The sequence below is a fragment of the Pseudorca crassidens genome, chromosome 9, assembly GCF_039906515.1.
Source record: "Pseudorca crassidens isolate mPseCra1 chromosome 9, mPseCra1.hap1, whole genome shotgun sequence".
Taxonomy (NCBI): Eukaryota; Metazoa; Chordata; class Mammalia; order Artiodactyla; family Delphinidae; genus Pseudorca; species Pseudorca crassidens.
Window position 1 is genome coordinate 95895457 of NC_090304.1, and position 17884 is coordinate 95913340.

Here is a 17884-nt window from a genome sequence, read left to right on the forward strand (position 1 = left end):
GAATGTGAGTTATGTAAGTAAAAATGATTTCAAAGGCAAGTATTCCTAAACCGCAGAGCCTGATGCTAAAGACACACCACACACACATCTGAAGTTCCAGTGGGCTTTTATTGTGATAAAGTAACAAAAATCAAGATTTTATCAACCAGCTTTTAACTTTATAAACTCAGCAGACGCTCTGGTCCATATATGTGTACATACAACATAACACATTCCAACAAAAACAGCCCCACTGGAACATCTGCCAATTAACAGAAAGCCAATTTTCCCTTTCCCCGAATGTTTTCAAAATTGAGTTCCCACTGTTCACTTCTCAGTGGAACTGGTCCCTTGTGGCTAGGGACATTGAATTCTATCCCATTTTGTACTAAACAAAAAATTTTTTTCAAGTTTTAATTTTGTTTCAAAAAAGGGACTAGCGACTTGGTTTTCTCCAGGGACCCTCCCTCACAACCACTGGGTAAAGTACAGCAGCCTGTACCTTAGCAACCCAACCCTACCCCTCCCTCCCCCCCGCCCAGTATTGTCTACTGGAGAATTTAAACACACTTCTGTTGGAATCTGTCAGCTACGGAGGGGCAGAATCCAGGTGCCAGGCTAGCGCCCTCTTACCTCATGAACTGTTACAACCTTTGGACACTGAACTCTTTACCCCAAAGATGAGTTTTTAGATCAGAAAGGAGAGTGGGTTTTCTTTGGAAGTTTTAAAAAACTACCTTTAAGGATATAAAGTACAACTATAAGCTCACCAAAGTCCACTTAAATTCACCAAAGTTGACTGACGTCAGCTCCCACAAGGCCAATAATTTTGCTTGACAAAGGTTATTTTGCCAGAAAATGATTCCACAATAACAGCTTAAGAGACACAGAACGCTGAAAAAGGAGCAAATTAAAATAACATGGCTTAATTCCCAAGAACTTATTTCATCCTTTTGTTACTCATCTATAAGGTCAGGAGTGTGACTAAAGGCAGTTACTGATGAGGTTATGAGCTTCCAAAGTGTTTCTAAATCCTTAGTGCAGATACCCTCCCTTTTGGGGCAAAGTAACCTCCCTCCCACCCCTATTAAAAAAAAAAAAAAAATCAAGTGATCAGAATGAGATGTTTTGATTCCAACAATTTACACTCAAGGCTTTGTGCTGGGTTGTCTGGTTCTAACCCAAGCATGATGGTCTCTAACACAAAGCTCATGGCAAAGGAAAGATGCTCCCATCTCATTCTGAAAACAAATATTGATAACCAGTTGCCTCCCCCCTCCCCCCAGTCTTTGGGGCCAACCCATATTATGATGCTGGGACCAACTTGAAAATAATTTAGAGATTATATTTAGGTTTCTCTCTCCCTTCTTCCCATGGAAGATCATTTTAGAATAAATTTATTCCATTCCATTACTAAGGGAAAAGGCAAGAAAGTTTCTCCATCGGAATGTAAGGAAAAGAGGAGGACAGAGGCAGCAAGCTGTGTAACAGTCCACAACCCATTACACAACTATATAACCACTGGTTAAACCAGGTGCTGAATGTAATTTAAATATTAAAAATTGGGCAAATAGTTTTCATCCAAATGAACCAGTGGAAAAATATTATCATTACTTAATATAAACACCCAATACTGCAAGGAACACAAAAACAACTTCCAATAGTAACAATGCTCCTTATTGTAAGGGCGATTAAAAAAAAAAAAAAAAAAAGACTAGGCTTTGACCTAGTCCTTTGAGCATCTTTCCATTTAACAATTCCTATTCAAGAGACAAGCACCAAAACTGGACAGCTGCCTCTACAAGACTGTGTCCAATAGTGGTGTCCCAGATAGTTTTAAGTGCCACTCCTCATCAGAGGCTGTACTTCAGTAATACTTTCAATTTAAAGTCTGTGCTTTTAGAGGGACCCACAGGCATGTGGCACCAGGCAGAGCACAGTCTGAGGATGGCAAAAAAGACTGCGCTGCTTAGTCACCCACACACTCTAGCGAGACACAAAACTTCATTTATGAGCATTCCTTTTCTTCTATAATGAATCATTCCTCTTATCTCGCCAGAGGTGGGGGAGAAAGAGAGCTGCATCAGTACAAGGGCAAGATTTTTGGTCAAAAGTTGATGCCTTTTAAATTCCCTCCCCCCACCCCTCCCCGGAAAAAGGTTACTTCCTTAAGTAGGCCTTGTATTTAGTAACCAACATTGGCTGGATAGACACATGTGGCTTGGCTACCAGATAAATGGGTTATTCTTTTTGGGGTTTGTACTGTGCAGCTCTTGCTACAGTTTTTAAGGAGTTAGGGCTATGTCTGATCAGGAGGCATCTGCAGGATTTTGATCCTCAAGGAATTCTGGGTGTCACAATTTTGCTTAGAACTAGGCAGAGTCAAAAAGCCACTCTGAATAACTGATTTCTTTTTCCAGATGAGTTAAGCATGAAAGTTTATGCAGGACACATCTTGCAATATTTTAGGGTTTTGGAAAACAGTGGCATATGGAAATCAACTTTTTTTAATTTTATTTTTTCCTTTTTTTAAAAAAAAATCCTAGATGCCTCCTAATTGACCTAGTACACTGGGTTAAAAGGGAATTAAAAACATTAAAAAAAAAGTTCACTGGTTTTGCTTCATCTCACTCCTTTTGCCTGGAGATCAGGCCAAACATCAAGCATGTTGGGAGGGGCACAATTTAAAGCAACACTATTGACTGTAACGCACTTGCCAGCAATTTACAATGCAAAATGACAGATAATTCTTGTCACAAAGCAAGAGGGTGGCAAGCAGCTTTCTGTAGCATCAAAGTGAACAGCTCTCAGGGGTTGCCCATTCCTGCAAGTTTATGTATCAAGGTGGGCAGAGGGCAATACACTTACACAGTACAGGAGAAGATCCACAGAAAGTAAGCCCCAGAACTGCTAATGTCACCACAGCTGGTACTGGCTAATATTCTGAAATGCAAATCCACGCTTTATACATATACTGCTCAAAGAAACTGCCACTCAATCAAACTGCCACACTGCAAGGCAAATTATTCTTTGTCCCCTTTTGCTGAGCTTGAAGTGTTTCTCAAACTTTTAAAAAGGGGGGAAGAAACATTATCAGAGAGAGTGTCTCAAAAATAACATCTTGAATTACAGGTTTCTGAAGCTTCCTTGCTCTCTCTGTCAGGCCTCCTCCAAAGGTACTATATGAGACAAAGTGTGGCAGCAGTGATCCCAGACTTCTGGGTCCCTTTTCCAACAGAGGATGTCCCTGTAGAGGTCTGTTCTCTACAGTAAGAAGCCAAAGTACTTTTTTAGAATTTAGTGTTGCGGAAAACTGAGCCCCTCTCATCTTTAGCTGCTCCCATAATCAATCTAATCCCCTTAATCCCAGCAACCTTCATCCAAAAAAAAAAAAAATATATATATATATATATATATGTATATATATATATGAACCCAGAAAAAAACCTATTTACAAAGTTTATACAAGTATACACACCCAATTTTCTATGGGACACGCTTTGCCACAGAGGAAAGAGGGTCAAAGGCTCTGACAACGTCTACACATCAAGTGCCATAACTGCTAATGGAGGTGTATGTAAACCAGTCTTTAGTGTTCTGCTATAGAGCACAAAAGGCTTGTCATATGGCTCCTGCAATGATAGACTGCTCTTTCCTTTGGGAGCGATGATGTTGCATCTACTCAGCCCAGAAGAAATTTTTACTTGGGATTGTTTTTTTTTTTTAAATACATGTATTTACAGTGCGGATGAACTGCAGTTGCATATCAACTCCTCCACATAAAGAAAAAGAAAATGGTGTTTAACATTACTAATACGTTTCATCTTCCAGCCCTGGGCTTGAGTATCGGGTAGAAAGGGAAGAGAGAGACTTCAACTTGAAACCAAAACGGAAAGACAAAAATTTTAAAAAGAAAGAAAAAAGAAAAAAAACAATACTACTGTTGATTCCTTGGGCTGTGTCTAAAAGATGATATTCTGAATGGTCTCATAGCATAAGGCACTTTGCACAAATAATAAGCTCTTCAGGCTTAAAAAACGGATGAGTAACCAGGGAGAAGTTGAAATGCACTCAAGAGTCAGCTGTTGGAGAATTTTGAAATCGCAGACAAGCTTGTGTTCATCAAGATTCTTCTCTTTTTAGGGTTTCTCCCCTTCTCTTCTTTCTCCTCCTTCCTTGTCCCCCTTCCCCAGAAAACATTTTTAAAAAACCAGCAGTTAGTGCAACTAATGTTCAGTCAGCACACAGTGCAAACAAGTGGAACAAAAAAGGTAAATTCCTTTTTAGCTTTTTTCTCTTCACCAATTAAAAAAAAGAAAAAATGTCTGAGCTCTTTTAAGTCTTCATAGTTCCAAAATAAAAGAAGATGAAAAACCCACAAAGAGAAGAGCATCCCCCCAAAATCAATGTGTCACAGATCCAAACGAGCCTTCTGTAGTCTGTCAAAACCTAAAGAAAAAAGAAGCCTAAAATTAATGCCATGAAAGCAATACGAACTAGGATACATAGGTGTTCACAATCCCCATCCCACTGCTCTCTATAACAGCTTCTACTGAGCCTGTCTGCCTACTATAGAATTCACTCAGGATTAAGGAATTTCTGCTATGTATCCCAGAGACAGAATGAAACCCTCAAAGTTCTGGTAACAGGCAGCAGTCTCTATGACAATTAAAAAAAAAAAATTTTTTTTAAACCGTACATGAACTCAACAGCCTACCAATGTATTAGCAAACATGGGCTAGTTTTATATTTGTCCAAGGGTTTTGTGTTTGACATTTAAATTAGGATAAAAAGGTTAAAGTGAAGAGAGTAATTTGAAAAACCTAAAAATAGTAACAGGTAGAATGTTCACTGCTGATTTGGAAACTAACAGCTCTCAAATTAAATCAGTTTCCTTAGAGGAATGTAGGCTGTTTTAGGGGTTTTTCCCTATGTTAAGCCTTGTTTTAAGCATTTCTACCAGAGCCCAACAGTCACCAAAAGATGAGAAACCATCTGCAGGAAACCAGAGTGGGCATTTAAAATAAGACAGTTATCATCATAACCTGATTACACCTTTAGCAATAAAATTTTACAGGTAATTTAACATAATTTATTAAGGTTCCCATTAGAAATTAAGAGTGAACACTAACAGAGATGACCGAGTGATAAAGAGCAAAAATATTTTCATATTCAAAATCGCTAAGATTCTTTTTTGTTTCCATTATTTTAGAAGTCTGAATTTGTCTTAAGTACTGCTCACGTACTACATTACTTAGGAAGACTATATTCAAGTGAACCGCATTTATAGATTCGCCAATAAGATCACAACTACAACTTCAAGATACTTCCTGTTTACTGTCATTTATGCCAAGAGGTATTTCATCCTTTACTGCTAATTATATATCGTGGAACATCAACTTTCCCCCAGGAAAGAGGACCTTGATTTCCCTTCTTTAAACATTATGCTCACTTTGCTATTTTGTCGGGTACACACATGCTTGTTAAGGTTTCTCATCTTCTACAGGCTCGCTGTGGTATTCTGCCACATACAGGCTCTTGTCAATGTTACTCGGGATAGGTTTGATTTCTGTTCCCAGCTGCTCCTCAATACTTTTCAGGTTGAAGCGATCATCATATGTGATCAAGTTGATGGCTAAGCCAAGATGACCAAAGCGACCTAACAAAAACCAATTTTAATTAATGAAACAGTTAAACATGGGAATCAATGTGCAAGCACTAGTCTATAAGTGGCAAATCCATACAGGATGTATGTTTTGGTTCGGTGCCCTTCTGAGTATATGAACTCACACACACGTTACAACGTCAGGTTTCACAGCCTCAAGTAGCACTGCTATTTTACCTTTGCCAAATGAAAAAACGGGTGCTCATTTCTGTCAAAAATTGCCAGAATATACATACTAAATAGTACAGTTAGAGAAGTGAGCTTCTCATTTGTGAATCTTAAATTAAGCATAAAGTTATTTTAACTTTTTAAAATAAGTGTTCTGGAAGAGTTGGAAATTAATTTGATATATCAAACAACTAAATTAGTTTTAATTCACTGTTCTAACTGCTACCACACTCTACAAAGGAACAAAATTTAGTGATTAAACTTCTCAAACAACCTCCACAAAGAACATCTCCTTCCTTTTCCTCACCTGATCTTCCAATACGATGGAGATAGGTCTCTGCCAGCTTTGGGAAGTCAAAGTTTATTACCACATTCACAGCTTGTATATCAATACCTCGGGTAAACAAATCTTAAAAAAAAACCAAAAACACAAAACTCCATTATATCCTTCAATTTGGTGCCATAATACTCTTTAACATGTATTTCTAATGTAACCTAAGCTTCATTCACTTCATCAGTAATTCAAAAGCATTTGCAAATTACTGGCATTATCTGTCATGCACATTACCATAAGCAGCTTTCTGCTCAACAAGTTACCTTTTCCCAGTCCTGTAACAAAGTTTTAAAAAAATGGTCTAAGGTGACTGTGCAAATCAAGGATGACTGATAAGCTATATACTCATAAATGAGTCTCAGGAGTGTAATTTTCTTCAGTCTATTTTTGAGTATTTAATCCAAGGTTAACAGAGAAAATTATTTTTAAAAATTTTGTTGTGTAACGTAGAATACTTCTAAAAAGACATAATCCTCTAGCAGTAATTATTTATGCTTTGTTTAGAATTCATTCATCCCCTTCTGCTAAATGATTTATAAGAGGCCTGAGGTAAGCTAATATCCAAGGCTATCCCTTCTAATTCTTTTCTAGTCCCACAATTATTATGCTAATTTAGACTTTGAAAAATACAGGTAGGGGGCTTCCCTGGTGGCGCAGTGGTTGAGAGTCTGCCTGCCGATGCAGGGGACAAGGGTTCGTGCCTTGGTACGGGAAGATCCCACATGCCACGGAGCGGCTGGGCCCGTGAGCCATGGCCGCTGAGCCTGCGCGTCCAGAGCCTGTGCTCCGCGATGGGAGAGGCCACAACAGTGAGAGGCCCGCGTACCGCAAAACAAAACAAAAACAATACAAAACTATGTGTAAACGAAACAAAATACTTACCAGTGCAAACAAGATTGCGGCATAAGCCATTTCGGAAATCATGAAATACACGATTCCGATGTTCCTAGGAACAAAGTAACGCATTTGATTTGATTAAAACTCACACAAGCCCCCAAACTGCCATGATTTTTTTCTCCTACCCAAAGTTCTTTATACCCAAATTATTTTTTACATGAATGAGAAAGGAGCCAAATTCAATACACATAAATTAAAAACAAAAGGTGAAAATAATTAACCATAAACTAGTTTCCCATGGGAATAAATATGAATACATATGTATATGCTGCTTATTATCTCAATTCTTAAAGGTATTTTTCGGGCTTCCCTGGTGGCGCAGTGGTTGAGAGTCCACCAGCCGATGCAGGGGATGCGGGTTCGTGCCCCGGTCGGGGAGGATCCCACATGCTGCAGAGCGGCTGGGCCCGTGAGCCATGGCCGCTAAGCCTGTGCTCCGCAACCGGAGAGGCCCGCGTACCGCAAAAAAAAAGGTATTTTTCTTTTTTGCTGGAGTGGATTTTTAGTGATAATTTTCACCATACTTCTAAAATATTTCAAACAGAAGATGCCAAAAGTTTGGCTTGACCAAAACATCTACTATTTACCTTTTCAGTTATTATATACAAAAGCTAAAAATAACTACTTTCCAATTAAAAAACAAGAATGAAAACATACACTGACTCTAGCAAAAGCAATAAATCTAGCATCTGGTAAACATTTTTTCAACACAATGTTCTTCCATTCTGAAATATTGTCTTCAATTTAATACATTCATTTCCTGTGACAATTTTAATATTAGGGGCCTACAAGAAGGTATCTGATCCATGACACTAAGCTTCTTTGAAAACCATATGTGAGTTGATTAAGTTCTTAACCCGTTAGCCTACAGAAACTGCTTTCTTATGAAATTTCACAACGTCAGCACAAACACAAAATGTTGTCTTGTTATAGTTTTGAATTTATTTTCTGTTGAATTAAGTTCTGAAATATAGACTGCATCCTTTTCTACAGGCAAATAGTAAAAACAGATGTACCTGAGGAGGTACACAGAAAAATCAGAACCTTCTGCAATGATGGAAATGTTCTGTATCTGTACTTTCCAAAACTGTGACTGCTAGTCACATGTAATACGGCACTTCAAACGTGGTGTGACTGAAGAACTAAATTTTATTTTTTTAACATCTTTATTGGAGTATAATTGCTTTACATATCCCCTCCCTCTTGCATCTCCCTCCCACCCTCCCTATCCCACCCCTCTAGGTGGTCACAAAGCACAAGCTGATCTCCCTGTGCTAGGTGGCTGTTTCCCACTAGCTATCTATTTTACATTTGGTAGTGTATATGTCAGTGCTACTCCCTCATTTCATCTCAGCTTACCCTTCGCCCTCCCCATGTCCTAGAGTCCATTCTCTACGTCTAGGTCTTTATTCCTGTCCTGCCCCTAGGTTCTCCAGAATCATTTTTTTTTCTTTTAGATTCCATATATATGTGTTAGCATACGGTATTTTTCTCTTTCTGACTTACTTCACTCTGTATGACAGACTCTCAGTCCATCCACCTCACTACAAATAACTCAATTCCGTTTCTTTTTATGGCTGAGTAATATTCCATTGTATATATGTGCCACATCTTCTTTATCCATTCACCTGTTGATGGACACTTAGGGTGCTTCCATCTCCCGGATATTGTAAATAGTGCTGCAATGAACACTGTGGTGCATGATTCTTTTTGAATTATGGTTTCCTCACGGTATATACCCAGTAGTAGGATTGCTGGGTCATATGGTACTTCTATTTTTAGTTTCTTAAGGAACCTCTACACTGTTCTCCATAGTGGCTGTATCCATTTAAATTCCCACCAACAGTGCAAGAGGGTTCCTTTTCTCCACACCCTCTCCAGCATTTATTGTTTGCAGATTTTTTGATGATGGTCATTCTGACTGGTGTGAGGTGATACCTCATTGTGGTTTTGGTTTGCATTTCTCTAATGATAAGTGATGTTGAGCATCCTTTCATGTGTTGTTGACCATCTGTATTACTTCTTTGGAGAAATGTCTATTTAGGTCTTCTGCCCATTTTTGGATTGGGTTTTCGTGTTTTTTGCTATTGAGCTGCATGAGCTGCTTGTATATTTTGGAGATTAATCCTTTGTCAGTTCCTTCGTTTGCAAATATTTTCTCCCATTCTGAGGGTTGTCTTTTCATCTTCTTTATGGTTCCCTTTGCTGTGCAAAAGCTTTTAAGTTTCATTAGATCCCATTTATTTATTTTTATTTCCATTTCTCTAGGAGGTGGGTCAAAAAGGATCTTGCTGTGATTTATGTCATAGAGTGTTCTGCCTATGTTTTCCTCTAAGAATTTTATAGTGTCTGGCCTTACATTTAGGTCTTTAATCCATTTTGAGTTTATTTTTGTGTACGGTGTTAGGAAGTGTTCTAATTTCATTCTTTTACATGTAGCTGTCCAGTTTTCCCAGCATCACTCATTGAGGAGGCTGTCTTTTCTCCACTGTATATTCTTGCCTCCTTTATCAAAGATAAGGTGACCATATGTGAGTGGGTTTATCTGTGGGCTTTCTATACTGCTCCATTGATCTATATTTCTGTTTTTGTGCCAGTCCCATACTGTCTTGATTACTGTAGCTTTGCAGTATAGTCTGAAGTCAGGGAGCCTGATTCCTCCAGCTCAGTTTTTCTTTCTCAAGATTGCTTTGGCTATTCGGGGTCTTTTGTGTTTCCATACAAATTGTGAAATTTTTTGTTCTAGTTCTGTGAAAAATGCCATTGGTAGTTTGACAGGGATTGTACTGAATCTAAATTTTAAATATTGTTTAATTTTCACTTATTTATTTAAATTTTAACTCTTTTAAATTGCCACCTGTGGCTAGTGATTACTGTATTAAATACTAGCCCAAATCTAAGAATATGGGGAAGGAAGGGAATAAAATCTCACATTTCTATTATGCTTGGCAACTTACAAACTACTCATTCATACATAATCTCAATCTTCCTGACAACCTTGTGAGGTAAGAATGTGTACTATTAACCCTGTTTGTAGTTAGAAAACCTAACCTCAGAGAGGTTAAAATGAATGGTCCTTTGCCTGCTAAGGAATAATTTATTCTTAAACTCACGGCATTTGGAAGAGCATTAAAACAAAACAAAATCCAAGAAATACTAAGAAAAAGGTTTTTAAAAAAATCTATACAAGTTCAAGTTTTATACTCACCTGCCTCATTTTAGCATGGATATAGAAGCAAGAATAACCCAGTTGAGAAATCTTCTTGGCTAGCAATTCAACTCTCTGAGAGGAGTTACAGAAAATGATCGACTGGTTTATCTGAAGCTGAGCACAGGGGGAAAACAAAACAAAAGATGACGTAAGGAAGGAAAACAAAAACCTTCATTAACTTTGCCAAATCTTGAAAATATCACCTAAGACTCAGAATCTCATAATATAAGAGAGATGCAAAACTGTAAAAATTTTAAGTACTATTTCATTTACATAGCAGTTGAAGATAATTTTTATTGTAGAGTAAGTTTTATTGTAGCAGAGTATTTTTCATAAGGGCTGCATAATTGCCAACAGGAGTAAAACACAATTCTCATTACTTGAGGTAGTTATGTTCTATACAGTTACTGGAAACACTGAATTACTGAATATAGGACCACTGCTTCCAGGGGAAATACAGGGTTAGGTTCCTGTGAGGAACACTTAACTTCTTCATCAACGGGCCAACAGATAACCTTGTTTTATGTGTGTTACTGATTTTATTTTTTTTGGCCCTGCCACACAGCTTGCAGGATCCTAGTTCCCTGACCAGGGATTGAACCCATGCCCTCTGCAGTGGAGGCGCGGAGTCCTAACCACTGGACCACCAAGGAATTTGGTTTAAACAGTGTTACTGTTTAAAGACACCTTATTTACTCATGGCCCACAGTTCTGTAACTCATGCCTTTATGAAGTTTATCTAATACATTATCTCTGCAAGGCACATCAGTCTTCTTGTACTTAGGAGCGCTGGACAACACTTCTGCACTATGCCTAGGGGCCATTTAAAAGAGTGAAATCAACAGAAAAGCACAGAAATGTGGGAAATGTGGCACTAAATAGACGGTGAAAAGGGTGCTCATTTATAGTATGAGCTGAAACAAGAAAGCAGGGGGAAACCGCACAAGGTCTCAAATTTTTCACGTATGTCTGCAAATGACGTCAAGAGCACCTGAGTACTGACTTTGGGGTGACAAGGAAATTTTGGCAAATTTGCAAAAACAGAATCTGCCTACAACGGAACAATTATAATTACTGAGAATAATGAGGATTATCTGTAATTAAGGTCAAATTATTTTAGAATCAAATTAGAAGTGCCTGTGACTTGACAATCATACAGTATCAGCTTCAGATCAACAACACAAACTACCTTTAGGAAAAACTAAGGAATTTTTTTTACACTGAAAATGCTGAGAGGGACTTCCCTGGTGGTCCAGTGGTTAAGACTCCGTGCTCCCAGTGCAGGGTGCCCGCGTTTGATCCCTGGTCAGGGAACTAGATCCCGCATGCTGCAACTAAGAGCCCACATGCTGCAACTTAAAAGATCCTGCATGCCACAACTAAGACCCGGCGCAGCCAAATAAATAAGTATTTAAAAAAAAAAAGAAAGAAAGAAAAAGAAAATGGTGAGAAAACTGATACAACTGTTTGTTTTACTGAGGTTAAGTAGTAAGTAACGGACAACATTCAGCCGCTGAAGCCTAACAGACTTACCCTGGAGAAAAGTGTGTTGAGGCAGTGTACTTTTTGGCGCTCAGTTACATATGCGTAGTACTGGGTTACTCCCTTCAAAGTTAGTTCCTCCATCAGGTTAATCTCATAGGGTTTCTGCAAATGGGAATTCTGAAAAAAAGAAGAGTCTCATATTTAAATGAAAGCAGAGTCTATTTCTTAAACTCAGAATATATCCTCATACATTTCTGCCTGACAAACTCTTAAAGAATGGAGCCCTCTTTAAAACGTTATTATCTGTCATGGAAGAAGTAAATTACCATAAAATGGGAGATATAACATTCAGATATACAGCTAAGTTACTATTTTGTACTTTAAATATAGAATTATGCTGTAATCAATTTATCTAGAACCAATGGCTATGTCAGTCTGACACCAAAAGCTAAGTGAACAAATAAGAATCAAATTACTTTTGTATCTTAAAAAAATCAGTTAATTTATGCACAACAAACCTTAATTGATCAGCTGAAGAAAAAGCCCCAAACTTGAAATCAGTGTAATAAAGACTAGTAGTAAGATGTAATTATGGATAAAGATATACTCATGGACAACAGAATAGTACTGCTTCCAAGTACAGGTTTATACTCACCATGAACTTCTGTACACTAAGAGGGAAAGTAGCAGAATATAATAAAATCTGTCTGTTTTTAGGTAGCGTGAGAATAATATCCTCCATTATCTGCACAAAATCCTGTGACAGCAACTTATCTGCCTGTAGTACAAAGAGAAGACAATCTTAAACACAATGAAATAATGTCTAAGGTCTTTGGTTAATAAGGCATCATCCAGCAAGTTCATGGAATGCTCCTGGTTGTAAACAGTAAGTCCTCTGCAACACTGCGCAGTCCAAAGGCACCAAGACACGTTACCAGTGATTCAGAAGGGGAAAAGTCTGTAATACTCATCCTCCAAGGAAAAAAAGTCCCAGACAGAAATAATCTTTGTTCCCATAACAAAATTTTAATGTGACTTCCATTACAGAGACATTATAGTATAGTGGTTAAAAGTACAGGCTACAGAGTCAAACTACCTGGGTTTAAAACTTGTCTCCTGGGCTTCCCTGGTGGCGCAGTGGTTGAGAGTCTGCCTGCCAATGCAGGGGACACGGGTTCGAGCCCGGTCTGGGAAGATCCCACATGCCGCGGAGCAATTAGGCCCGTGAGCCACAACTACTGAGCCTGCGCGTCTGGAGCCTGTGCTCCGCAACAAGAGAGGCCACGATAATGAGACGCCCGTGCACCGCGATGAAGAGTGGCCCCTGCTTGCCACAACAGGAGAAAGCCCTCGCACAGAAATGAAGACCCAACACAGCCATAAATAAATAAATTAAAAAAAAAAAAAAAACTTGTCTCCTTATCAGCTATGTTGGGAGGTTTCTTAACCACTATTTTAGTTTCCACAATTTAAAAATTAAGATGTCTTCTTACTGTAGTAACTACTTTATAGGATACCTATCTTATAGGATTCTTGCAAAAATTACATGAAAAAACACGTAAAGCACTTAGTGCTAGCATGCAGTAACTAATAAATGTGCTCTCATTACTCAAAGATAAAAACCTGTTCTGAATAGATCATGACGAAACTGCTCTAGTAATCTAAAACACAGACCAAACAGGAAAATAACTTTAAAAACATCAACACTGGTTTCTTATATGTATAAAACACTGCTAGGTCCTAAGGATGCAGAGCTGAATAAGTTCTTAAAAGGCACTTATAACCTGGTGAGATAACACATTATGACAGGGACGAAAAAACAAACAATACAAAGCTGTATGTTAAATGAGGGGTTAGAGACATTACATGCTTCTTAAGATGAATCACAGAATGGAAAGAGACTTTGAATGAACTTGGCTTTGAGATTATTCAACAACTTCTCTCACTGAAAAATAAAAACCTCGCTTTACTAAGAAAAAGACACAAGGCTGATTTAGTCCTATAAATTCCTATCATCTATTGTTTTTAAAGGGTAAAACATGTTTTGTAAGCAAATTACTTTGAACCGACAAGAGTCATGCATTTATTAAAAGGTCATAGGGACTTCCCTGGTGGCAGAGTGATTAAGAATTCACCTGCCAATGCAGGGGACATGGGTTTGAACCCTAGTCCGGGAAGATCCCACGTGCCACAGAGCAACTAAGCCCACGTGCCACAACTACTGAGCCTGCAAGCCACAATTACTGCACCTGCGTGCTACAACGACTGAAGCCCGTGTGTCTAGAGCCTGTGTTCTGCAACAAGAGAAGCCAACCCACCGCAACAAAGAGTAGCCCCCGCTTGCCACAACTAGAGAAAGCCTGCGTGCAGCAACGAAGACCCAATGCAGCCAAATATTAAAAAAAAAACAAAACAAATAAAAGCGCATAAACACAAAGAGGTTATGCTTCATTCACTGGCAGTTATGAACAAAGCCAGAGTAGTACAGAATAGTATATTTCCAAATGAAGAGACATTACCTCATCCAATACTATCATCTGGACATGATCAACTTTTGCTACTCCTTTCTTGATAAGATCCAGGATTCTCCCAGGGGTAGCTATCACGACATGCACTACACAAGATTAGAAAACATATTTTCGTTAATTTTAGTTGGGGCAAAAAGGATATAGTAAAGGTTTATATCATATATTTTATCAGAAATACTGCTGTAGAGGCAGGAATAATACAAAGAGGCACAGATGTGTTTTAGAATATGGATTTCCATTTCATCTTTGGTTGGCTAGAGAATACCTGTTAGTTTCAGTGCTACATGGGGGTGGGGCTACAACTTCCCAAATCACCTGCTCCAAATAAGGGGCATACTTCCTTGTCTTGGGGCAACCCCCAAGGAAAAACAAAAGGTATGCCAAGCTTCTGATACAGTAGTTTGCCTTTAATCTAGATCAAGGGTCTTCCGAAGACTGTAATAAGGATCAAATAAAATAATCATTTTAAATAACAGGACAGCACAAAGAATATAATAATTAAACTAATTAAATGATAATCATATGTAAAATTTTGACTAAAATTCTATGTATAATTTTATATAAGTGGATTTCATTCTTGCTGTTTTCTTTGTTCACTAAATAATGTACCATGGAGAACTCTTCATTAAAAAATGAATACAGGTCAGCTTCACTCTTTAATGGCCGTGTAGAATTCCCTTCAGACTATATCCAATGTATTTTAGCCAAACTCCCTTGACATTCAGGTTGCTCCAAGTTTTTCAGTACTACAAACCATGCTGTAGTAAACAACCTTGCATTTGTCCAGTTATTTCTTCAAAAAAAGATTCTTAAAAATATACATTTATAATTTTGAAATATAATGCCAAATTGCCCACCACAGAGATTATATCAACTTATACGCCCATGTTGCAAGACAGCCAACTTCTCCACAAACTCACATTACTGGTTACTAATTAGCCTTGCCAATCTGAATTAACCTTGTCAATCAGACAGGTACAATATCACTTTACTGTTTTTATGTACAATTTAAAAAATTAGTAAGGCTGAATATTCTTTCTATTACTAAAACAATTTTTTTTTTGCTTGAATGAAATGGTCATTTCCTTTATTCATTTTTATATTGCAATGTTTGTTCCTTATTAATTTAAAAAACAATTTTAATAAGTTACTGAAAGGAAACACCTGTGTGTGGAATTACAGCGAGCCAGCCACCTTACATCAATCATTTCCTACCTGTATCATCAAGCCTCATTATGTCATCCCGTAAATTGGTTCCTCCTGTGGTTGCCATCACTTTAGCCCCTCCCATGTGTTTGCTGACCTGGATGCAAATTTGACTGACCTGTAGAGCAAGTTCTCTAGTGGGAACAATCACCATTGCTGGAAAATAACAAATAACAGAGAAAACAGAAAAAAAACAGCATATATTAAGAGTTTAAGAAGCTACAGAAATATTTCCCCTTGTAATTAAGACACTCAAATGAATAAATTTCCTAAAAAAAAAAAAAAGAGAACCTATTATAGTGTTCCAGATTTAGACTATTCCTCAGTAACAATGCTATACAATTCCTGTACTCTTCTTATTTACAAACCCTTAAAGGGTTCTTTGAGTTGTCAATTATTAGCCCAAAGTTCATTAATATTTTAGTAAGAGATTCACTAGTCAAAATACCCAAATAAGAAACTCTTGCCACCCAGTTCTATTTACATCATATGAAAGTAAGTAACAGAGAGAGGGCAGAAATAATAATTATAGATCAAGAAAGCTGGAGGAAAAAACAGCTGAAAATTTAAGAAAAAGCTTCAGAGATGAAAACTTAGCTCTATTAGCTTACTCTGGGTACAGTTATGGAAATTTGTTTCTTCCTTACTGCCTAACCTCTTAAAATCCCCAAACCACAAGGCTTTAAAGAGAAAAAGTTCATGTTTCTACAAGGAACTCTGCAGACACACAGCTGTCACAAGAAACATTTCAGTTCCATAGTTTGTAAGTATCTATGTCAGATAATTTAACTTCTCAAGATCTTAGCTTTTCCTATCTATCTATAGGACGATAATCTTATTTTGCCTATCTCACTGGAATGTTGTCATAGCTGTGTAATATGTAAAAGAACTTTGAAAACTAGAAAATCTCTTTAAAAAAAGTTAGGAATCATTTTTACAAGACAACCAGGCCAAAAACCGTGAAAAGGATAAATACGAATTCCAGATTATTTAAGTTCTGACTAAAAAAAAGATGGTAATCGCTCCAAGATTTAAATCGCCATTTACAGTTTAAACAAACAACTAACCTTGTATATTGTCCTTCTTCAGGTCTAGCCGTTCAAGTAAGGGAATGAGGTAGGCACCGCTCTTGCCTGTTCCGTTTTTTGCTCTAGCTAAAATATCCCTACCAGATAAAGCAATGGGAATGCTCTCCTCCTAGAAGAGATAAGACAATGCAAATTACTTGTGAATAAAAACAGTACATAAGCAAATTCTTCTCTAAAACACACTGAAAGTATACATAGCTCTTTGGTATTATTTTGAAGCATTTTACAAGAATAAGTAGAGACCAAATAAATTAGCAGGAACAGTCCACATCACCATCAGTATCAACTGACATTTACCAGAGCTGCTTATAAAATACATACTCAAGTAATAAAAAAACTGTATATGTAAGTCTGCATGTGCAAATGTGTTGTCTAAGGAAGCTGAGCATCAACAACCAAGACGAGTAACTTGGGCTAACATCATGAATACATAGAGGAAAAAAAGCAAAGGACATTTCACAATTAAAAACTGGAGGAAAAGACAGCACAAACAATATTCAAAGGAAAGACTGTAATAAGATATTCTGAGACTAGTAAACCAACTTGACCACAATGAAAAATTGTAAGTTGGACAATTTATCCCTACACAAAACAGGAATCAGCTGGAAAAGTTTAACCTCGGGTCCTATTTGATTTTTTTAAAAATCGTATTACATAATGTCCAATGTCTGTCTCACAGTCAACTTCCGTCCTGAGATGTGCTCAACTGGAGTCTCAACTCTATTCCAGTTATCTTGATCCATGGTCACATTACCAAGGCTGACTTCTCATTTTCATATTTGGCTTAGTTGGTCATATGTGTTTTGAAGAAGATAGTATTTCTTATTAGGACAAATTTCCTAGACAATAGCAAAGGATTCCTAACGATTACTAAATATTAAATACACATATATGGAGAGAAATTTAAAAAGTAAAACAGGTATAAACAGAGAGGAAGCAGAACATTTCGATTTCTAAAACTAAACATTTTAATTTCTAAAACTAGAAAATTAGGAAAATAAATTAGGAAACGAGATTCACAATCACTAAAATAATTAGCTCTTTCTATGCTTGAGCTAATGACCAAAAAAAGTATCTCTAGCACTTTAAAACTGTTACTGAAGGACTTCCCTGGTGGCACCGTGGTTAGGAATCCGCCTGCTAATGCAGGGAACACGGGTTCAAGCCCTGGGCCGGGAAGATCCCACGTGCCTCGGAGCAACCAAGCCTGTGTGCCCCAACTACTGAGCCTGCGCTCTAGAGTCCATGAGCCCCAACTACTGAGCCCTCGTGCCACAACTACTGAGCCCCAACTACTGAGCCCTCGTGCCACAACTACTGAAG

The 17884-nt window shown here is 37.7% G+C and overlaps 1 protein-coding gene across 6 annotated transcripts in view; it reads right to left on the minus strand.

Annotated features, from left to right (window-relative positions):
* Positions 1-89: 89 nt before the first annotated feature.
* Positions 90-17884, minus strand: part of DDX6 (DEAD-box helicase 6) — a 34366-nt gene continuing 16571 nt past the window's right edge. For 5 of the 6 annotated variants that reach the window (XM_067751223.1, XM_067751222.1, XM_067751221.1 and 2 more), the window contains exons 5-14: positions 16541-16670; positions 15483-15629; positions 14259-14353; positions 12395-12517; positions 11788-11916; positions 10252-10368; positions 7029-7092; positions 6120-6221; positions 5432-5638; positions 90-4428 (exon numbers count right to left, since the gene is read on the minus strand). In XM_067751223.1, the coding sequence (XP_067607324.1) occupies positions 5463-5638; positions 6120-6221; positions 7029-7092; positions 10252-10368; positions 11788-11916; positions 12395-12517; positions 14259-14353; positions 15483-15629; positions 16541-16670 (1083 nt within the window). In that variant the 3' untranslated portion in view covers positions 90-4428; positions 5432-5462. The remainder of the gene's footprint in view (positions 4429-5431; positions 5639-6119; positions 6222-7028; positions 7093-10251; positions 10369-11787; positions 11917-12394; positions 12518-14258; positions 14354-15482; positions 15630-16540; positions 16671-17884) is intronic. The other variant, XM_067751226.1, reaches the window with a different exon arrangement.